The following is a 24,262-nucleotide window of genomic DNA, read 5'->3' on the forward strand; positions in this document are numbered from 1 at the left end:
CACACTGTATGTGTCTGGATAAAAATTCTTGTATTAGCTCCTGTCTAATTTATATCTCTTTTGACACTGCCGACCACAGTATTTTGGATCTCTTAATTTTTCAGGATTTATTCAGTTATTTAGAAATACCAGTTGATTTTTTAGCCCTAGCAAAGCTAGTACAGTTAATATCTACACAAACAGATATAGACAATGTGGTCTCGAGACTAGAAAAGTTAGAAATTATATGTGATAATCTGACTAAGTATTGGGAAAGAGATACAATATATTGCAAACGGGCAATTATCAATCCTGATTTAACAATAAAAGCACAAAACTTACTTACACCAATTGGGAAATAGAAGAATGTACAATGCGTATCTAACAATTATTAAAATTTGGAGCTATCCAACAAAGTACTTCAAGATATAGAAGTCCAACCTTTATAGTAAATAAAGGAGCTGAATAGAAAAGAGGACAATCTAGAATAATATTCAATTACAAACGTATAATTGCCAAGAAGATGAGTATAAAATTCCAGATAAAGATCAACTACTTAACAAAATACAAGATTCTAAATGGTATTCTAAATTTGATATGAAATCATGTTTTTGGCAAGTTAAGATGGATCCAGACTCTATAGAATGAACATCATTTTCTTGTCTAGAAGGTCATTTTGAATGGCTAGTCATACCATTTGACTTAAAAGTAGCACCACAAATAAGTGGTAAGTTGTTGGTGATCTGGATGCTTACTAAGAGTGGTTATACTTCGTTTTTCTCTGGGCATATAAAAAGGTCTGATGGCTCTAATACCAAATTTTTGCGTGCTTTATGTCAAAGTAAAATTTTGCATTTTTCATACTTTGTGTCAAAGTTAACGGTTTGTGACAGTAATTGTGAATAGTAATCATGAACTGTAAAAAATAAATAGTAATTGTAAACAATAATTGTGAATAGTAGTAACTAGTAAGTGAATAGTAAACAGTGAACTGTAAGAGTGAATAGTAAACGTGAAAAGTAATTATGAAAAGTATGGTGTTTTTCTTTGGGAGAGACTAGGTCGAGAAATTTTTGTCCATTTTTTCGACCCTAATTTTTCCTCTCTTTTTCTTCCATTGAGCCTCACCTATAAAGAACCTCACAGTTTAACCGTTGCCTCGGCTATTTTAAGAATTTAGGCAGTATACCAACCAAACTTTGTATTATTCCTTATATAGTTATTGTTCACCTCTTGGTTACTTAAATCATGACTGCGAGTAAATGTTAGTTTAGGAAAACAAGGCAAAGCCTCCCTTGCCCTAGATAATGTTTAGTTCTTCATAGAAATAACTTTATTAAACATAGAAATAGAAATGTTATAAGACCATAAAATAGGAGTTAATTACATAGATATTTTACATAGATGCGATATAGCCAGATGGAAACATATGGGCATTACATGGACTTTGTTAACTTAGGAATAAACAGATTTACACTCGAAACTTGCTTAGCTGAGACTTCTTGCACTTCGGGAGATCTTTGTCCCCTTGGGTTGAAACTAGAAGAGCTTGTATAGAGGAAGAGAGGAAAGAGAGGGAAGACAACCTGTGAGAAAAGGAAGGAGTACTGGTTCCCTAGGCTTCATGGAACTTGGCTTGTTGGTTGTAAGGGTTGTTGGCTTGGGCCTCGCTTCTTTGAGCCTTGGCGAGAGCTGCTCTGTAAGCTTTACTAGAAAGGGCTAAAGTTGCTCTTGCTTTATGAGCCCATCTTTTAGCTTTTCGTTGGTAGTGTTGTAATATTGTATGTTGTGTTTTGAAGGAGAACAGAAAGAACATGGTTCCCATGTCTTTGGGCAATAAATTTTTCCAGTGTATGTTTTGCCGGCTAGGAGGTACTTATTAGGGTCTTCTTGTCGATCCCATATCCAGTTGGATCCTTGGATAGAGGCTCTCCAATGTTTAACTTGATCCATTAATGAAGGGAAGACATCCCAATCAATATCATAATCAGAAGTATAGTCATCAAACTCTAGTTGTCGTCCATTAAACTCATCAATGTCTATTTTGATAAGATGCCTAGCAGGTTCAATCTTCAAATCTACCTATTCTGGAGGAGAGCTGTTAATAGTACAGATAACATATGTCTCTTCTTCTTCAAGAGCTAAAGAGATGATTTGTCCAAGTTTGTTTGGGAAGTTTTGGATACAATCAGGATCATGTACCCATAATTTATAAAGAAGGCCATAGTCCATTAAGAGGAATGAAGCCTTTTACTGTTGTAGGCTCATATGTATCTATCTTTATATGCACTTTTCTAAAGGAATATACGAGTTGACATTGACACTCGTATTTTTTTGAAGTTTCACAAGTTTTGTTTCTTTTTTGACATTTGAGTTTGGGGCTGAATTCTGCTTCATAAATAATTGTCATTCCTTTTGGTACCTCTTGAGGCTTCACATAACTTAGTAAAAATTTGGAAGGTAGATATTTCGGCTAACGTGCGTATGTAGATGGCAATATCTTCAGGAATAGAATTGGTTAGGCCTAATACTATTGCTTTTGATGTCCTTTGTGCTGAAGTGGCTTTTCATCGAGTTTTAAACTATCCCAAAGTTAAATACGTAGGTATGTGGATAGGAGGTTTTGCAAGAGTGGAGCTAGGAATTGTTGCAAGGGCTTGTGTATAAGTCTTTTCTGGTTCCTCTATTTCCATTGGTGCTTTTCCACCAGTTTTAAGTAGAGTGTTAACAAAAAAATTAGGGTCGATGACTCTTCTAGCTGAAGTAAAGGCTTTTGAGTAGAAACCTTGAAAGGAAGGATGCCCACACCCTTGGATAGCAATTGTCACTTCTTCCTAGACTCCTGCTTGTGTACCAGAGTATACCACATAACAAGAAATTTTCTTGCCAACTAGCTTTTGTATAGTTGTTTGAAAGTAATTAGCCAAGGCATTGATAATAGCGATCTTGTAATTCGAACTACCTGGGATTGTAGGAATGTTCCATATGTTGTCAAGTAAACAAGTTTGTATATGGTCAAGCTTTTCTCTTGTTGTAAAGTGGAATTGTTCCTCATAGCGAGTGAATTGTTAGAGTTTCTGATTGCCAAACCTCATGGTTTTCATTGCAAAAGTTTTTACTTTCTTTTGTCAATCCATGTCTGCAAAAGTCAGGAAGTTAATGTAAAAGTCTAGAAAGTGTATCTGCGAGGGAATTATTACTTCCTTTAATATGTTCCCATTGAATCTTTAATCCTTTGTTGATAATTGTGTATCAAATTTTACCATATGTTGGTACTAAGTCCTTTTCTTAAACCTTTTGTTTGTTGGCTATATTTTAGTATAACTTCACAGCCTATTCGTACTGTGATTTCTTACTTTCTATAAATGAATAGTCGGAAAGCATCTAAACAATAGATTGCTTCTAAAATTTCGTAGTCAAGAGAAGTTAAATGACCTTTTTCTTTGTACTGACCAGAAGCATATCTGCATATGACTTCTGTAGATTTTGGTTCATATTTGGATATTTTCGGTAAAGTTGTTGCTTTGTGATCTAAATGTCACGGGTTTGAATTCTGGAAATAGCTTTTTGCAAAAAGCAGGGTAAGACGACGTACAATGGATCCTTCCGGGGATAAAAAGCATGGTAAGACAACGTACAATGGATCCTTTTTGGGACCCCACATGGAGGGAGCTTCGTGCACCAGGCTACTTTTTTTTTATTTGAATGGTTTTCGGTAAAGAACCCCTCTCTATCTAGTTTCACAAACATTTGTCTCGATAATTAGATAATCAGAATCAAGTGGTAATGTTAGGATTGGGATTTGTTTTATCATGTCTTTAATTTGTCTAACTAATTCTAGGTCTTATTGATTAAAGTATTTTTGTCACGTTATTGATGTCTTATTATATAAGGGTCCACTAATTTTTTCTATATCTTTCGGATATTGTTTGACATAGTTGAGTAATCCTAGAAAAGACCTAAGTGTCTTAGTGTCCTCCATTTTATCAGGAAAACTTAAAATTTTGGGAGTAATATGGGGTTGAAGGGAGATTTTTCCTTGTCCAATTTCTGCTCCCAAAAAGTCTGTGTTTGATTGCAAGCTTTATCTTACTTCTAGAGATTGTTAAGCCATGTGTTTCAAATAAGTTAAATACTAGATGTAAATGTGCATAGTATACTTCCTTTGGGTTGGAGAATACGAGAACATCATCGATATAGACACACACATATGTGCAGAAGTTGACACACACACATACGTAGAAGTTATGCTGCGCAACACGCCTGTGCACGACTATGCGGCGCGTAACATTTTTATTTTTTTTGAAGCTTTGTATGTAGCCATTTAGGGTTTTGACTTTAGGGGTTGCGGTATAGTATTAAGTCTATAAAAAATTTCAAACAAATTCACGGGGTGTTCGATATAACATTCCTCTCTCTCTAGATATATATTATCGATAACAATAATTGTACTTTTAATCAATCAAAAGCTTGCAATTATAAATAAACAAGTCATAAGTACTAAACATATAACAATAAAACATTTTATATTTCATATTTAACCAAGAAAAATAACCACAATATGAAAAAAAAAATCTAGGTGGGCTTATTAATTGAAAAACTTAACAATGGATAAAAAAAGAAAAGAGAAAAAAAGAACACAACTAGGGAAGAGGAGGAATTAAAGATGGTTGTAAAGCAATTGAAAGTTAGTATATGCCGCTGACATTGAGTGAAAAAGGATGACACAAGTTGGGTGGAGTGATAGGCTGGGATAAAAGAGAGGTGTTAGATGGGCTAATTTGGAGAACTACAATTACTTTCTAACAACTTATAGAAGAAAAATAATTTTTTCCTTAAGATTTTCTTAAACCTCCTAAGCGAATTGAGCCACCTAGGTCACCTAGGCTGTCCGTTTGGCTTTTTAAAGGTTGCCTAACTTGGTTGCCCTAACAATCAGGCGGAGCAGTCCTTTGTCGAAACCTCATAAGCAGCTGCTGCCTCTTAAAACAATGCTAAGGATTATATACTGTGACAAATTAGTGGAGTATGTAAGCCCTTGTTGCGTAGGCGGTTGCGTCTTAAACAATGCCAAGGATTTTATAATGTGATTGTTAGTGGAGTGTGTAAGCCCTAGTAGACAAGTACTGGGCTTCAACTTTCAACCATATAACCATGTATTCACAATGTGTATGTCAGTTCCTTATCTTTTCTGTGATATTTCATTGAATAAACATTTTGAATATCTCTTGTTCCTTTTTTGCTATTCAAATGACCTAGACTTTGGGTGAACAAGGTTTATTTTGAATCAACACAAATACATTTATTTAAACACCTACATGCATACATACACATTATCCAATGGTTTAGACCATTAGTTACTTTTATCATGAAACTGATTAGCTGTTAGAACTTTGGTTGAATACCTATCTTCTCAATTTTCTAAAGGCAATCTGCTAACTGCTGAAATTGGCTGCTTATATAATTATATGAAATCATTTACTTAAATACCTGAATTTCTTGTTCCTAAAATAACTAGACTCGTTAGTACTCTGCCCTATATTATTTGGTTTGCTACTCCTGCATACATTTGATTTTGACTTTATAAAATGGCATTTATTATTAAATTCTAGCCTGCCTGACAGTGATTGATTTTGTGTTTTTTTTTTGACAGATTCCTGGGATCACGGACTTGGGTTTGACGCCAAGAAAGATTAATAAAGTTGCCATTCTTGGAGGAGGATTGATGGGCTCTGGAATCGCAACTGCTTTGTTGCTTAGCAACTACCCTGTGATAATTAAAGAAGTAAATGAAACCTTCTTAAAGGCTGGAATAGACAGAGTTAAAGGTAGCACCAAGTTCTACATTTTTTTTTTGCTGAAAAATGGTCCCTAAATATATTGCTTGTCAAATTTTAAATTTTTTATTAGAAGTCCCTTTCAGCCAATTTGCAGAGTCGTGTCAGGAAAGGGAAGATTACAGAGGAGAAGTATGAGAAAACCCTCTCATTACTCACGGGTGTACTGGATTATGGAAGTTTCAAAGATGTGGATTTGGTCATTGAAGTATGGCAAAATTTTCAACTCTATTAATGTTTATTTTATATATGGACTCTGAATGTTTGTTTTTGGAGGATTTTTAACATTGCGTCATATGCCACTATAGGCAGTTATCGAGAAAGTATCCTTGAAACAGCAAATATTTTCTGATCTTGAGAAATATTGCTCTAGCAGTTGTATACTTGCTTCTAATACATCAACAATTGATCTCAATTTGATTGGAGAGAAGATCAGGTCCCAAGCTCGAATTGTGGGTGCACATTTCTTTAGGTAACAGAGGAAATATCTGGGTAATCTATTTTTACTCATATGAATCCATATTCACATTTTTTGTTTTACAAATCTCCTTGTAAGATTGTTTCTCAGGTGAAAAATAATAATAATTTTTTGCTCTTGTGAGCACCCTGTGACAATTTTTTCGATGTAAATCACCAACTGCTGTTTCTTCTGCAGTCCTGCTCATATAATGCCACTTCTGGAAATAGTCCGGACGAAGAAAACGTCTCCACAAGTTGTTCTAGATTTGCTTGATATTGGGAAAAAGATTCGAAAAACCCCCATTGTAGTTGGCAACTGTACTGGATTTGCAGTTAATAGGATGTTCTTTCCCTACACTCAGTCAGCACTCTTACTTGTTGACTACGGTCTTGATGTGTATAAGATTGATCAAGCATGCACCAAATTTGGAATGCCAATGGGCCCTTTCAGGTTTGTGAAAGTAGTAATTTTACAAGGTTACCCATTTTATCATTGTTTAACTTGATAATAAGATAGTTGCAAAACTGAATTTTTGACATTTTGACTTAAGTAGAGGATTGTGCAGCTCACTATGATCCTTGGTTGTTTTGTCCAGAGTAGCTGATCTGGTTGGCTTTGGAGTTGCAGTTGCTACTGGCATGCAGTATCTTGAGAGCTTTCCTGACCGAGTCTACAAGTCCATGCTAATGTCAATTATGATCGAAGATAAAAGGACAGGTATTGATATTCTTGAAGATTATTATTGGTGATTTTCGTACTTGTATTCTGCATATGAAGTTTTTTCCGTACATTTGCACTGCATTGTGATGTTTTCAAATTTTTATTGCTTTTGACAACTTTTTCTTAAGTGTATGACAAAGTCCAAAGCATATGATATTTTATGAAATTAAAATTGTGAAAAGAAAGGAAAAGAAGTATGAAGATTTGGGTAGTGTTGAATATATAAAAGATGAACAATTAAAAGGTTAGATATACAAAGCTGAAATATATTTAATGATTACACTTCAAAAGTATAACTTTAGGGATTGAAAATGATGACAGGCTTTGCAAATGTGATAAATGAAAAAAGGAAATGAAAATTGTTAGGAGTGCTCAGACCTTTGATAGTTAATATTTTGGTCTTTTAATTAACAGCTAATAAAAGTTGAAAGTTAATGGCAAAGTCGGAAAATGTCAGTAAATTTTTTATACCAATTTATAAAAAAATATACCTATGAAGTTGCTCAAATTATATCAGAATAAATTAACATGCGACATAAAAAAATTAAATAAAAAAATGATTTAAGGGAGGAAAAATGTGTGAAATTAATATTTCTAGTTGCAATTTGTTTTATGTTTGGATGATCATTCATGATAACTAAACAAAAGATTATTGAGAAAAAGAATAAATATTGCTACATGGTTTACACTGAACAATAAATAACAGTCTAAAGGATTTTTTTTTTTTTAAAAAAAATACAAAGACCTTTCACATTAAGAAAATAAACTAGGCTTGTTTTATCTTTAAAATCTAAATTTTTATATACTTAAACAAAAAGATAAAAGTAATATAATAAAAGAAAATAAAAGGCATGGCTTTTTAATTTAAAATTGAAAACCAAACCAAATTAATATTTGATATCGGTCTGACTTTTTTTATTATCTTGTTTGTTGGTTGACCGAATCATAATAAAGTTCAGCTTAATTTAGTTTTGATTAATTGCAAAGCAAAACAAATTGAAAAATAAAAACTAAATTTTTTTTGAATAAAATTCATTGAGATTTATTTTGAATGATTAAGTTTATAAAGTTTAATTTGTTGTATGTTAATTCATTTATTATTTGCAAAAGTGAAATTTATTCTACAAAAAATAAATTATAAAAACTATATTTGAAAATTTTGAAATTTGGATGCTAATCTGGATAAACGAAACCAAATTGATAAATTTGTTATGATTTTAATATCTTATAAGCTAATTTGATTTGATTTTTGAAACTTTGACAAAAATTTTGGACAAACTTTACTTTAGGGCAGATCGGTTTGCACCTAAAAAAATGCCCCTTGCCTATATATTGTTTATTCTATTTTTACAAATATTTTATATGACTTAATTAAGAATGATCATTTGATTAAATATAAATGCAACATAGTTCTTGAGAATCGCCTATATATTCAAAATGACAATACACCATTAGCAATGGATTACTCACTACTATGTGGCAAAAGGCGATTCGCTCGTCTCTAGCGCCTCCGTCAAACTGTCCTTAGGCCAACACGGAGGAAGTAAATCACGGGTGACTACTAAGCAAGTGGCCAAGACATGGGGGAGTGCATGCTCGAACGCGCCGAGTTAGATTACTCACTACTATGACTTATGCTGGGAGTTGTTGCGCCATACTACACCACACTACTTCTCACATATTGCCATACTTTCATCTAAAGAAATTAAAGGTGCATGTGTTCTTTTTTATTTTAAAATGTAGAAATTACATACAATTTATATGATATTTTATTATCTTAAATGAAAATTTGGTAATTATTTTTAGTGCTAAAGATAATTGTGTAGCATTTTATTTTAGTTGATGTTAAATAATTTTTATACGTAAACAATTGATTTATGTACTTTTTGTAAAAGCTGGTAAATCATAGTCTTATCACTTATGGTGTTGTCGGCTTAAAAATCCTGAATAAGAATATAATTTTTTTAATGATCATGGTAGGATCAAACTTAATGCTAGAGGGATGAATAGCATAAGAATTTTAAACCAAAATGAGCATGTAGTAATTAAAGCAGTTGAATTAATCAGAGTAGCATGACTTAGTTTGATTCAATCAAGACAAGACATAAGCATGCAATAGGTTTAACTAGTAGTTTTAGCATATAAGTTGATCAATCAAACTAGAAGTATAAGCACACAATATTTTTAAAATATGATTCTTATTTCTAATTTCTCCTAGGTGGAGAAACCTTATAGAAAAATAATCTAAAAAGTTTAAACGCAATAAAACAAATAAGGTAACACTAAAACAAATGAAAACAAAAATGAAGTGCGCATTGCAGCGTGTCGCAACACAGAAGGCGAAAGAGCGCTCAGAGCACGAGAACAAGAGTGAATTTTGTGTAGATGAGTGATTTTCAAGCTCTGCCTTGAAACTCGTTATAGAGGATTCCTTCGATCGCCTGAAACCTTCCCAGTCGCCTGTAGAGTTGCTGACGTGGTTACAACTTCTATCCGGTTGATAACGTTAACGAGCTCTCCGGTCGCTTGTCCTCCGGTTGTCCGGAGAAGGATCAAATTTCATCTTGACCAAACTCGTTTGGTTTGCTGATAATGCCATCTCCCGGTCATGCTTCGGTCGCCCGTATCCTTGGTCCCTTAGACCCTATATGGTTGCTTGGACCCTTTGAAATCCCTTCATCGAGGGTTATCATCAGTTAGTCGCCCCGTACTCCATTTGGTTGCATGGAATCGTCGAACATGCTTCCTTGCAATTTTTGCACTTACATTGAGTCTAGATGTTCAACCTCTCATCTTGACTAGGTGCTAAGCCATATCTCCCAGCTGCTTTCATGTGGACTTGTTTGCCAAACCTTTAGCTCCCAACCGACTCCACCTCCTCCTTCTGGACTTGATACTTTGCACTCAGCTACAAATTTTTCTGCCAGGTCTTTATTACTTGAACTTGATTTACTTAGCTTTCGGCTAAGAATTTTGTCTTAATTACTTGAACTTGATTTACTTAGCTTTCAGCTAGGAATTTGTTTGTCTAGCCTTAATCACTTGGACTGATTCACCTAGCCTCTAGCTAGGAATTTGTCAGCCATAATCACTTGAACTTGATTCACCTTGCCCTCAGCTAGGAATTTGTTTGCGAAGCCTTAATCACTTGGATTTGATTCACCTAGCCTAAATTAGGAATTTGTTTGTGAAGCAATAATCACTTAGACTTGATTCACCTAGCTGTCTTAATCACATGGACTTGATTCACCTTGTCTCCAACTAGGAATTTGTTGCTTGTTCTTCAGCTAAGACGTAGCTCATGCCTGATTCCCAATCAGGGCTTTAGATGCCTAAATCCATTAGGACTTTGTCACTAACATATGTTAAGTATCCTGCACATATAAACTTGACATAATTGGTTAGATCACAATTAATTTTAACTTTAGTTATATATCAAAACTTTGGGTTAAATGTTGTGCACCTAGCACCAACAATCTCTCCCTTTTTGATAATATGAAAACTAAGTTAAAGTTAGTAATCAATAAGTAAGAATTTTGAATTTATATTTAATGTATGAAAGAAGTACATAAATATAATAAATGAATTATCCCACCCCCCTCTATAAGATAAGAGATAAACTAGATAAGGGATTAAATTTGGAAGTTAATAAACACTTGATTTTTATTTTTTATCTCTCTCCCCTTTTTTCATATATAAAAAAATGGATTAAAATACAAATAAAACATGACATATAGTCAAGTGTAATATTGCAGAAATTAACAAAGATAAATTAACGATAGATTTAATTCAGACCAAAGTCAAAGAAATAAGTTAACTATATCAAATAATATTTAAGTTAAATAAGATTAATATTAAAGCAAAGTGCAAACCAAGCTAAGAATTCAATTTAAGTAATGAATAATAGAATCTAAGTTAAGTTCAACCAATAACTCAATCATAGTCAAAAGGTAAACTATAAGTCATAAGAAGGTTCAAACATAAGCAAATTGTAATAAAATCAAGCAAAGTCAAGGATAAATCAACTACAAGTCTAGATCCAAAATACTACAGAAGTAAAAAAAAAAAAATACTGTAGGTCCAAACCAAGCCAATCATGAGTCAAAGAGTTAAATAAGCCAAGGTTTGTCAAAGCCAGGATCAACTAGTCAGAAGGAGGCGGCTGACTTGAGTACTGTCTGCATCATGTCTATCATCTCTTGTATCAAGACCCTCATATCTCGAGATTGACGAGTGACTGTCTCTTCAAATCGAGTGACTCGGTCCTCTAATGTCAACGGAGGTGGAGGTGCTGGAGGAGCCGAAAGATCTGGTATCTAGTTTGGTCAACCTCGAACTCAGTCGTGATTTCGTCAATATCTGGAGATCGAGGGGCAGCGTTCCTTCTAACCTTTCGAACTAGAGCGTTCTCTATGAGGACTATCTTGGCTAATGTGAGGTTTTTAAGTCCTATCTAGTCAAACTCGGTCAATGATTTGAGGTTTTCGCTAGAAACATCAATCCCTTTGGATGCAAAAAGATGAGTTAGAATGTGACAATATGGCATGTAGACTCGACAACTGGTGGATATGCTGAAATGATAAATAATATACTTAAAGATCAGTAGACCGAAGTTAATGTCTAATCTTTGTCTCATGGCATAAAGGAGAATTGAGTGGAAGGGTTGTATGGTAGCAAGGTCTCTCGTATCAATGGGCAGGATTTAAGTGTAGAGATCCTTGTACAACACAGTTTCAACTCTGAGCTGTCCAGAGTTGAAGTTGATGATAGTCGGAGTTCGCTCGCCACCAAAAAGATAAGTGTAAATGCGACCCAGGTAATATTAGTAGGATAGGGAAAGATGGAGTAGGACATGTTATGTGTACCTGCAAGTGTATGGTTATGTCGTCAAATAATAAAAATATCGATCCCATACAGATTGATGATTAAGCACAAATTGATTTTGCACGACAAATTATTTAGACGTTCGAAAGTTGGTTGAGAGTAACTAGAGATTGAGAGAGAGAGAGAGAGAGAGCTAAAGAGAGAGGAAAGCAAGTGATCAACAGAGAAGATTTGGTTTGGGGGAATGTGTAGGATCGATGCGTGCTAGAGGGGGGTGAATAACACTCGTGACTTTTTCACTCGTTTCGGGAAACACATAATAGCGCAGCGGAAGATAGAAGGAGACGAGCAGCAATGCTAACAAGGTTTCTTTTACTTGGTTCAGAGCCTGTGACGACTCCTACTCCAAGGCTCACGATCGTCGATCAGTTTCGTTAGATCCGAAAATTCTTTACAAATATGCAAGTACAAGTATTGAAAAGACAAAGTTTACCGACAACAAATGATTAGCAGTTGTTCGTTGATTGTCGGAGTAGCAGTTAGGCGTTGTTGAGTTGTTCCGGAGCAGTGCACACGTAAGAAGATCATTCTGAATGTCTTGTGAAGCAACTGGTCAATCTCTCCTTTTATAGCTGATCCAGATCCACTGATCTCGGGATCAGGTTTGACTCGTCGCCTGATCGGTCGACTGATCCCGCCTGATCGGTCGACCCAGCTTCCCGTCCAGCTTCTGCCGCTTTGGATGAGTCCTCGTTTGGTCGACCGATCCCGCCATTCGGTCGACCGATCCTGCTGACCTCGCTGGCCTATCTGATCTGATCCACCCTGCCCGACCACGTCGACGCCTATCCACCATTCGGTTGACTGAACTCAGGTTTGGTCAACCGATCCTTTGGTCGAACCTGATCAGCTGGCTGGAATTCTACTCTGCTTGCTTGGAGGTTCGGTCGACTGATCAAAGTCGAAATTTCAACCTACAAAATGTTAGTTTTCCTGCAAAATAGAGTTAGACAGAGTTAGACAAATAGCAAATAATAGTAAAGCAATATATATCTTTTGACAACCTTTGGATTGTCTGGTTCTGACTTTCGGATTTCCTCCGGAAACCCTAGGTCGAACTGACGCCTACTGTTTCCTCTTCGGGGAACGCGTCTTCACCTACTCCTCTCAAGAGAGTTACCTTTTGCCAGACTAGTCCTCCAGACCGACTTGACTTTTGTTCAGCGTCCGAGACTTCAAGTTTTCATGCTGAACGTCCGCTCCATGACCCGTCCAGACTTTCACCTGGTCGGCGACCACAAGGATTTTCACCTAGAGTCCCCGACTAGGATTTCGCCTAAAGTACTCGACCCGCCAAGGCTTCGCCTAATCTTCCAGATCAGGACTTCGTGCCTAACCGCAGCTAGGAGTTTCCTTTACCTAGGGTTACCTCCCCTAGGACCTAGGGTTACCGCCCTTAGGATTTTCCACCTGCCTAGAATCCACTAGGACTTTTGCCTAAGAACACTTTAGGACTTTCCTACAAGGTCATTCACACTTGTTAGACAACAAGTAACCTTAACTTTGAACCATTTGCTATAATCAAAACACAGGTTCGATCGTCTGGTGTTCCCTCCACCAACAATCTCCTTTTTTTGATTATGCCAACCTAGTTTAAATTTAACTAAAGCATAACAAAAATTAATGTAATACGGAATTTAAGCATGAGCATAAGTAAAACAATTTAACATATTTAAAGAAAAGCTCCCCCTTATGCTCTCCTTTATTACAAAAAATTATGTTTAACTTAATTTTAACCTCTCTCCCCCTTTGACATAAATAAAAAAGAATACAAGTAGAGAGAAAATAGTTTAACTTGAAAAGATATTATTTAAAAAGGGTAACTTTTAATCTATTTAACTTTAAGCTCCCCCTGAAATCATCAATTTCTTAGCTTTATCCTTAAAAACTTAGCTACTTTTGAAATTTGAAAAACTCTTTGTCAAGTGCTTAGCTTTTAAAAAAAATGTATAAAATCTTAGTTAAGAAAAAAGATTAAAAAAACTTAGTTAAGTAGTTAAAAAAAACCTCAGTAAAAAGTACTTTTTTTTTATTCTACCAAATATTAAAAAATATTAAAAAATATTTAAGCTTGCTTTTTAAAAATGGTTAAACAAAAAACTTAACTTCTTTTTAAAGCTTAAAAAAAACTTTTAAAGGATACTTAAAGATTTTGAGAAATATCTTAGCTTTTTCCTTTAATCAAAACTTTAACCCCAAAAAAAAAACTTTAACAAGTACTTAACTTTTGAAGAAATTTTAAATAAATCTAGTTAAGTACTTAGTATTTTGGGAAAGATTTCAAATAAACTTAGTTAAAACTATTTTTTCAAAAATTTATTTTTTCAGATAGAAATATTTGATCTTCCTTTTTTAAATAAAATATTTAAAGTTGCTTTTCAAAAAAAAACATAAAATACTTTTGACTTTTAAACATCAATTAACTTAACTCCCTTTTCTCCCCCTTGATTAATGCCTCAAAATGATTTAAGTAAATTATTTAAGTTTAGGTATCCTAAAGTCCAAGCATGGGATAAAGAGCATATTTAAAATTTTATTTTCTTGATTTTCTATCTCACTTTTTCTAAGTTATTAAACATGTTAAGTTTATGTGTTTGTGTGAGATGGAGTTTGGTTAGATGTTGATCTTGAGTTTGAGAATTAAAAATGTTTAAGTTTACCTTTTGAATTTGGATTTGATTTTAAGATTGAATTTTGAAAGATATTTAAGTTTGAAAAAATATTTATGATATTCAAAAATATTTAAGTTTGAGTTTCAAAAATAATTTAAAGTTAAATTTTGAATTTAAAATTTAAATTTAGATTAAATTTTAAATTTTAAAATTATGATTAACAGTTGAAAATATTTAAGATTTTGAAATTAAAATTTAAAATTAATTATGATTTGAAAATTAATTAACATTTGAAAATATTTAAGATTTTAAAATTAAAGTTTTAAAATTAATCAAGTTTTAAAATTAATTTTGAATTTGGTTGGGTTGAATTAGGTTAGACTAATTCTCAAGTTAAACCTAAATTCATCTCATCCTTTCTAGATTGTCAATCAGGGAACCTTATAGGTTTTGTGAGATGGTTAATTTAGATTCAATTCTAAGGATTGATGTACGTATGAGTTAGACTAAGGTTTAACAGTTAGTCCATTAAACACTCATTTCAATAATTGACTTCTAGACTCTGGCGAGGTACTAGATCTTCTTGGGTATTAGATCATCAACCACTTCTAGACAAAGCCTTTTAAAGAAATTAAATATTTAATTTTCTTCTTGAAAATCCTAGGTCTAATTAGTCAAGTGTAGATCAAACTTAAATCCTTATCTAATTATTCTAGATTAAGCAATTAATAATCATGACTGACATTTATCAATTAATTAATTATATGTATGTTCATGGTAATTATGCATGGATCAAACAAATCAAGCACTAATTAGTTAATTTTAAGTTGCAAGTTTTAAGTTAACCTTTTAAGTTGAGTTTTAAGTTTAAGTTATTAATTTATGGTATATTGATTAGTTTCATAATTAAAAGGCACTTGATTATAGCTTGGTTTGTAGAGTTTAAGTTTCACCTTAGACTTGTAACCTAAGTCTAGATTTTGTGAATTGGTTAAGTTATTAATAATTTTGTCTAATTTATCAATTTTATCTTTTAAAATATTATTTTGTTGTTCTAATTTTCTAAAAGTTAATTTCTTATTTCTATTAAATAATTTTGAGTTATATAGATTTGAATGAACTTTATTCATTAGCATGAATATTATTAGCATGAATATTTGATTTTTGGGAGGAATCTAAACCTTATAGCAATAAGGATTAGTTAGGATACCGACATGTGTTGCAAAAATTAATTTTTTTTTTTTTGTAATATAAATTTACTAACCTTGATTTTCTCCCTATGGATTTTTGATTTTTCTTTCTGGGCATTGACTTTTGTAGTGACTCATCCGTTTGCACTTAGAGTATTCAATGTGCTCGTTCCCTTTCCGGACTCCTAGCATCGATTTCTCCTTCTCCTCCTCGTCGTCCTCCTCCAGTGTAGAGCACTGGTTTCTCTGGTTCCCTCTCTCTCTCCACTTAAAACAAGTTATGTGAAATTTAAAATTTGAATTTATAATTTTACCTTTTAGATCCATTCTAGGATTCTCCCCCTTGACTATTGTCATCTTGAATTCAGACTCAGATTTAGCTATCTTTTCCGGGCCATCGGTGCTATGAAATCGGTCTGATCTGATTCCTCTGAGTCTGATCCAGAGGTTGACTCGAGGATTTATTCTCGATTTGAACTCATGTTCGACTTGGTCTTTTGGTTTTGATGGAATCTCATGAAGCTCGATCAATTTTTCCCAAAGCCTCCTTAGTGTTGTTGAACTTTCAAACTCAATCAAGCTCTTTATTTGTCAGTCTACATAGGAGAGTACATATTGCTTTTGCATCAGCTTCGATTTTTCTCCTTGTTTGTGCATCCCACTTGTTACAGGCGATAGACACACCTTCTTCGATGGAGAGTATTAATCCGATTTGGATTATGACACATATCTCCACCTAGGTCTTTAGTTGGTACTCCATATGGTCTTTTCAGTACCCGAAAATCTTGTCGGACAAGAGCGGTGGGTGTGCGGTGCTATAATCTTTCTTGGTAAGCCATTTAAAAGAGCTCTTGCACAACAAAACAAAAACTTTCCCAAGATTATGTCTTGGCTTAGTAGTGTGGGAGATAAAGAAGTTATTCGAGTAGTATTGCACAAATTTCGAGAAAAATACTAAAATAATAATAAAAAAATATTATGAGAAAATTTTGTTAAATGCAATATTTCATAAACTCTGACTAACGGTGAAAAAGTAAAAGTGAATTTTTCAAAAAATAAATTTGAAGGGAAAATGAAAGGCATAAGAATATTTTATAAACAAAAAAGATGTATAATTTCCTTTTTCAAAAAGGACCTCATGTTCGATTGATGGTTTCACCAATTCAGAGCGGCTTAGTTCTGATATCATTTGTAGGATCGATGCGTGTTAGAGGAGGGGGAGATGAATAACACTCGTGACTTTTTTACTCGTTTCGGAAAACATAGAATAACGCAGCGGAAGATAGAAAGAGACGATGAGCAATGCTAACAAGGTTTCTTTTACTTGGTTCAGAGTCTGTGACGAATCCTATTCTAAGGCCGACGATTGCTTTCGTTGGACAATCATTATAGATCCGAAAATCTTTACAAATATGTAAGTACAAATATTGAAAAGACAAAGTATACCGACAACAAATGATTAGCAGTTGTTCGTTGATTGTCGGAGTAGCAGTTAGGCGTTGTTGAGTTGTTTCGGAGCAGCGCACACGTAAAAAGATTGTTCTGAATGTGTTGTGAAGCAACTGGTCGATCCCTCCTTTTATAGCCAACCCAGACCTAATCTAGATCCACTGATTTCAGGATCAGGTTTGACTCGTCGCCTGATCGGTCAACCGATCCTGCCTGAATCGGCCTAGCTTCCTGTCCAGCTTCTGCCGCTTCGGATGAGTTCTCGTTCGATCGACCGATCTCGCCGTTCGGTCGACTGATCCTGCTGACCTCGTTGGCCTATCTGATCCGATCCACCCTGCCCGACCACGTTCACGCCTATCCACCGTTCGATCGACCGTTCCTTCGGTCGAACCCGATCAGCGGGTTGGAATTCTACTCTGCTTGCTTGGAGGTTCGGTCGACCGATCAAGGCTAAAACTTCAACATGCAAAATGTTAGTTTTCCTATAAAACAGAGTTAGACAAATAACAAATAATAGTAAAGCAATATATAACTTTTGACAGCCTTCCGACTATCCGGTTCTGACTTTCGGATTTTCTTCGAAAATCTTATGTCGAATCGATGCCTATTGTTCCCTTTTCGGAGAACGCGTCATCACCTACTCCTCTTAAGAGAGTTACCTTTTGCCAGACCGGTCTTCCAGACCGACTGAACTTTTGCTTAGCGCCCGAGACTTCAGGTCTTCATGCTGAACGTCCGTTCCACGACCCGTTCAAACTTTTACTTGGTCGGTGACCACCAGGATTTTGACCTAGAGTCCCCGACTCTAGGATTTCGCTCAAAGTACTCGACCCGCCAAGACTTAGCCCAATCCCCCAGATCAGGACTTCGTGTCTAATCGTAGTTAGGACTTTCCTTTACCTATGATTACCTCCCCCTAGGACCTAGGGTTATCTTCCCCTAAAGTTTTCCACCTACTTAGAATTCTCTAGGATTTTTGCCTAAGAACACTTAGGACTTTCCTACAAGCTTATTCACACTTGTTAGGCAACAAGTAACCTTAACTTTGAACCCTTTGCCATAATCAAAACGTTCGATTGTCTGCTCCCTGCACCAACAGAATGATTATAGGAATTCAATTTCATTATAATGCTAGTTAATGTCCTCATCTCCTTATCTTTGTGGCTACACTGTAGGATTTCTAGCTAAAGTTCTCGGCCCAACCCGCGAAGATTGCACCGGAGAGTTTATCCAAGTTCTAACGCCATTAAGTAAAGAAGCAACTCTAGAAAGTCCGGTTAAAGGATTACCCTAAGGCTCCCCGGGTATACAATTCTAGAGTTATCCGATTTACTTTCTAACAATAGATTAATGCAACTAAGTAGAAGAGGTAACCTAGAAAGTTCAGTTCAAGAGTTATCGTTTGTCACAGGCTCCCCGGTTATACATTTCTAGATTACATAGGTCACTTCATAATATTGATTTGGGAAAACCCTGTAAACTCTAAGTAGATATTCCTTTATAAAGAATTGGTCTCCTAGAAAGAGGATCGTTCTAGAAAGTCCGTTTAAAGGGTTACCCTCTTCGTAGTTATACAATCTAGCACTTCTCCTCTATAAGGTAACCAATCCACTACAATTCATATGCATACACTATAAACATATTTCGTCAAACATGTACAAGATAAAACACACATAGAACATAGCATAAACACTTCATTGAACAAATAAATGACATATACATAGTTCATACATCAACATTATATTATAAATACTCTCTACATCCTAAGAATCAGAGAATCTACTTCATTGCGAAAGATATACAAACCAAAGACACAAATTGAAACATTCTTATATTTAAAACATAAGATAGAGAAGAAGAAATGCTTATCGAGGAGATTGCCGGTGTCTTCGGGGTGTTTCCTTGCTCCGGAGGAGGATCGATAGTGCATATCGGCGAAGAAAGAGGCTCTCGGAAAACCCTTTCCAAAGGAAGGAGGCGGTGCCTCCAAACTAAGGATAAGTGAAAAGGGGAGGAGTTTCCCTTTTAGCGGCACAGGGCCATGTTCCCTGCCCTAGACGCGCACGACCGTGCCTTTTGGCATGACCGTGTTGTGTAGACGGTGAACAAGGAGGCACGATTGTGTGCCTCGATGAGAAAATGAGGCACGGCCTGGCCGTGTGTCATACTGCTCGGAGGGGACACGACCGTGCCTTTGGGCACGACACGACTTGTGGAACTCTATGGAGAGGGCACGGCTTGCCCGTGTATGCTGTGGGAGGCACATGACACGTTGTGGGAGGCACACGATAATCAAAATAAGTAAAGAGTAGATCTTCGAACTAATAGAATGAAAGTATGATATAAATAATGAAATATGGTGCAACAAACATAGATTATATTAATGAAATACAAGTAGATGTACGTCAAAGAATGCCTAGAAGCATATATAATCTATGCATATCACACCCAGACTTAAATTTTGCTTGTCCTCGAGGAAAAAGTACAATCTAGACTCATGTGGCTAAATATTGCATCGTAGTCTCTGGCGAATCAGTCTAATCCTATCAAATAATTTCATTAGTGAGCAAGATACAAGAATAGTTTGAATATAATTTAAGTAATAGTTCTCCGTGCTTAGTGTAATGACCTTAATTTTTCAAGTTTTTAATCCCTAAGCCTAGTCAAGTCGTCATAGGACTGTGTTCCTTATGCTCCTAACGATAGATACTTACCTGTCACATGTTTAGTTCATTTTTCTCAATCTACCCAAGGTCTCAAAGACGTGCTTGATATCAAGAGAAACATAACAGTTATTTCCCTAGTAACTTAATTCGGTCTCAAAGGGGTAACTCGCTAATTTCTAGTTATGACAATTATTTTTTTATATCCCTTATTCATTTTTTTAAAGTGATTGCAAGTTGAGATATTTTGATTTTTTCAAATGAGTTGACATGATTCGAGCCTCATCCAGTAACCAAAATGTAGTTTGAGAAATCACCACGGAAATACTAGTATTAATTAAGTTTTATGAATCATGACTATTTTCAGAGTTATCTATTATCAAAATTAGGTAAAGTGTAGGGAGATCTTAAAATAAGGTCAATATTTAAATTCTTATAGTAGGAACATTCATGCCGACATAGATAAAAAAGATAGATCATTAAATATACTAGCACCATAAGTCACAATAAATCATATGAGATCTAGAGCAAGCATGCTAGTATTTTTGTATTAAGGAGTAAACAATCATAACATGATGTATGATGCAACTAGAAAGATTTTATTATGCAAAAAAAATATGACAAAAACTAATTTAAATCCTACACATCCCCCTAGATTTAAAATTTTCATTATCCTAATGAAAACAAAAAATCTAACATGGAGGAGGTTTTTAGAGTAGAAGTTACCAAATGATAACTATAAATGATTGAGATATTGATGTGCTAAAAATACTCCTCTATCTGATGTTCACATTCCTCCACAACTTTGAATCCTACCAAAAGAAATTAGGCAAGAAAAATTAAGTAGAGAGATTAGGGTTATTATGAACATAGAAAAGAAACTTGAAAGAAACTAAAAGCTTAAATGAAAACAAAAAAGAACATGGGTTGAGCGCTTGTTTAAGGTATTTGGTTCATCTAAATCTCGATCTAGGAGGCGTAAGAAATTTCATAACCCTTTTGCAAAGGGTTCTTAGCTCCTAAAAGACTATGCGCTCCTTCAAAGACTCATTCCAAGGTTGCTCCTTCTTTGATTGTTGTGCAAAATACGCCCTGCCACCAAAATGCTCAAAAAAAATATTGGTTATTTGCTTTAGATATATCAAATACAATCTTACCATTGATAATCACCAAAAAGAGTGTATCGTCGAACATGTATTCACATGTGGGTTGGGGAGGCTCTTCTAGGACCTTAAGACGTGGAAGTATTTAAATTAGAGTAGTGCACTCTGTTGTCAAGGATTCACTTACATGTTCCTCAAGCTCATCTTCATTATCTGCACTTATTTGACACTCCTCCCAAGTTGAGAGTCGAGTTGACATTCTAGTGCAAAGTGAGTCCTTGTTATTGCACTTAACATTCATATTCTGGATTTCCTCGTTCATTTGAGCTTGTGAGGTTAAGATGTCCTCCGCCATCTTCTCTATTCTATCCCACTGAGATAATGGTCCACAGTTGTCCTCCTTTTGATTGTTTCTGAAAAATTCCGAGGGTTCCTTCAACTAGGGCTATATGTGTGTGAATGTGATGAAGCCATTTCATCGAACTTTCTGTTGAGCTCATCTATCGATGTTTCCAAGTTACGTATCTTGATGCAATTTTTGATTATATTTGTTGATATCCTCCGAGATGTGTGTATGCATGCATCATGTGCATGGTCAAGCATGTGCTTATACATATGGGCTTGTGTGTTGGTACTTGATGTTTGATTACTCATTTAATGTTGATATGTGTGTTTGCAGGCGTGTGTATGTGCACTAGCACATGCACGTCTTGATACTTGATGAATTCATTACTTGTGTTCGATGATAATATTCTTTAATTATGATATTGCATTATGTTCTTTCATTATGATATGTGTGTTGATACTTGATGAATTGATTACTCATATTTGACGTTGATATTCTTTGATTATGATATTGTATTAATTGATGTTCTTTCATTATGTTATGCTTGTGTGTCAATACTTAGTGAATTCTATTTGTTGATACTTTATGAATTCATACTTGTATTAATTGATTGTAGCAATCAATTAAGACAAGTATGGATTCATTAAGTATCAATTAATTCTTGTATTAATTGATGTTCTTTCATTATGTTGTTTGTGTGTTGATACTTACTGAATTCTATTTGTTGATAATTCATACTTGTATTTGATGTTAATATTTGATGAATTTATTATTATTTAATTACGAAATTGTATTAGTTGGTCTTCTTTGGTTATGAAAATTTTGTAGTTCTTCGATTATGATATTGCATTAGTTGATGTGAATTTAGTTTTTCCTCTCACAACTATTTCTCTCCTTTCCTCCCCTTAAAGCAAACACAAGGGAAGAAGAGTCTGGAAACTTTATCAAAAAGGGAAGAGACAGGAAAGATAGTCCTTTCCATGCACAAATATACTTTAGAAAGATAAATAAGGTTACTAAGTAAAATACTAATTCCTTACGTCCTATTCTCTCCTTATCCCCTAAGGTGGAGGGTTAAAAATAGTTGGGTTGGTGTAAAGAGGGATTTAGGGTTTAGGGATACAACTCTTTTATCTTCCTTGTTAAAGATTCCTAACAAAGAATAACTATCCTCTATTCTCTCCCTCCCTTTTCTTTCCTTCTTATTCCAAGATCTAAACACACCCTATATTCCCTTAATTACTTGAATGGAAGCAGGAGGAATCAAAGGAGTGAAAAAATATTTATTAGAGTTGAGGAAGAAAAAAGTAAAAAAGGAATTAATTACATTCAAACCTTTCAATTACTAATGTTATGTTTTGCGCAACAAGGGAATGGTAGATTATAAACCAATTCCTTCGTTAACTAAGGTTCAATGATTTAAGTAAATAAGGTGAGAGAAAACTGTACGTGATTCTTTTTTATCTGCTCACTTAAATAAGAGTCTCTCTAATTCTCTCTCCAATTAATAAAACAGTATAGTTTCAAGTTAAATATAAAAAGGATGGAAGATGTGCAAAAATAATGGAATTAAGTTGAATTGACTAAAAAATTATAAATGAGACCAAAGCTATTCTTCAATGTATAGACTAAAACAAGAGTTTGATGTGCATACTTTTTTATTGCATAAGAACTTAGTGATTAATACTTAATAACTGAATATCTTTTGTTTTTGTGATCCCCATGTCCCCTTGCATTAAGTATATATATATTGCAAGACAACAATATGGCCAACCATGTTTTGTGAAACGTATGGTGTCAAAAATAAGTGTGAGAATAGTGAAGAAAAATACATGAAAATTAGTCACTAAAACTGAGGTCACCATTGATTATCTGGTTAATGTAATTGGTAATAGAAATGTCATTATTTGCGAATAGTAAGGGGGAACTGTAATAGATGTAAATAAGAGGAAAAATGAAGATGATACAGGGATATTTGAGAGAAAATCAACTTTTTTAATTGATAGATATGCACAATTAATTAAGGTTAAAAGTATACGGTGCAAAAATTGATTCAAATAAGTTTCCTGGGAATTATTGACAAGAATATTGCCTTATATAAACCTTGAATAGTAAACAGATTAAGAAAACTAGTGCAAAGGGTTTATATATTTAACCTCAAATAGTTGGAACATATGGAACATTCAACTTGTCGTTTATGATAGGACTTATCTGCCATTCTCATTATTCTTTTCGCAGGTGAAGCTACAGGCAAGGGATTTTATAAATATGATAACAAAAGAAAGGCCAGTTCTGATCCGGAAATATTGAAGTATATTGAGAAATCAAGGAACATTGCTGGAGTTACCCCTAAGCCTGAGGTTCTTTCACTTTTGTTTTTGGTCTTGATTTTATGTTTCTACTTCGGGTACTTCCTAGCTGTGAAATCATTTGTATATAAAAAGTTTGTGGGTATTTGATTCTCATATTGAATTTACATGCTTCTTAGAAAATCCTGATTTTTTTTTTCGGAATACAAATTCATAAATTTGCCAGTCAAATAGTATGACGTCAAAATAAGAATGCCCTAATCTTTTATTAGTAATACTTCTCTGTGTGTGTGTGTATACAGAAGTTTTACCCTGCACATCCGTGGGTGATTGAGAGCGATCCGCGCGCCTGGAAGCCCTTCTAGGCACCCTGGGGCGCTTGGATCGCACTTAGTCCACTGATGTGCAGAGTAAGGGTATATATATATATATATATATATATATATATAGCTCAGGTTAAGTTGCCAACAATCAGATTTTATTTTCTATGAAGTAGGGGTCGGCTTTGCATCTTCTATATTAGTAGTATTTATCCTTCAAGTTAACATGTTGGATTTGGCTAGTTGAATTTTTTTGAATCCATTATGCCCACCCACAAGGGAATCAGAGGGATTATATAAATGATTAAGTTGATCTCTTTCACAATAATTACTATTTGGAACTTACTGATTATGAGCTATTAAATGTGGTTTTCTGCCTAACAATAT

At 34.5% G+C, this 24,262-nt stretch overlaps 1 protein-coding gene across 1 annotated transcript in view; it reads left to right on the plus strand.

The window, feature by feature from the left end:
* LOC121967422 (glyoxysomal fatty acid beta-oxidation multifunctional protein MFP-a-like) overlaps nucleotides 1–24,262 on the plus strand; it is a 75,894-nt gene that overhangs the window by 37,766 nt on the left and 13,866 nt on the right. Inside the window, exons 12-15 of the mRNA XM_042517634.1 lie at nucleotides 6,125–6,288; nucleotides 6,472–6,726; nucleotides 6,872–6,993; nucleotides 23,485–23,606. Coding sequence (XP_042373568.1) covers nucleotides 6,125–6,288; nucleotides 6,472–6,726; nucleotides 6,872–6,993; nucleotides 23,485–23,606 — 663 coding nt within the window. The remainder of the gene's footprint in view (nucleotides 1–6,124; nucleotides 6,289–6,471; nucleotides 6,727–6,871; nucleotides 6,994–23,484; nucleotides 23,607–24,262) is intronic.

Source organism: Zingiber officinale, chromosome 1B (assembly GCF_018446385.1).
Source record: "Zingiber officinale cultivar Zhangliang chromosome 1B, Zo_v1.1, whole genome shotgun sequence".
NCBI classification, from domain to species: domain Eukaryota; kingdom Viridiplantae; phylum Streptophyta; class Magnoliopsida; order Zingiberales; family Zingiberaceae; genus Zingiber; species Zingiber officinale.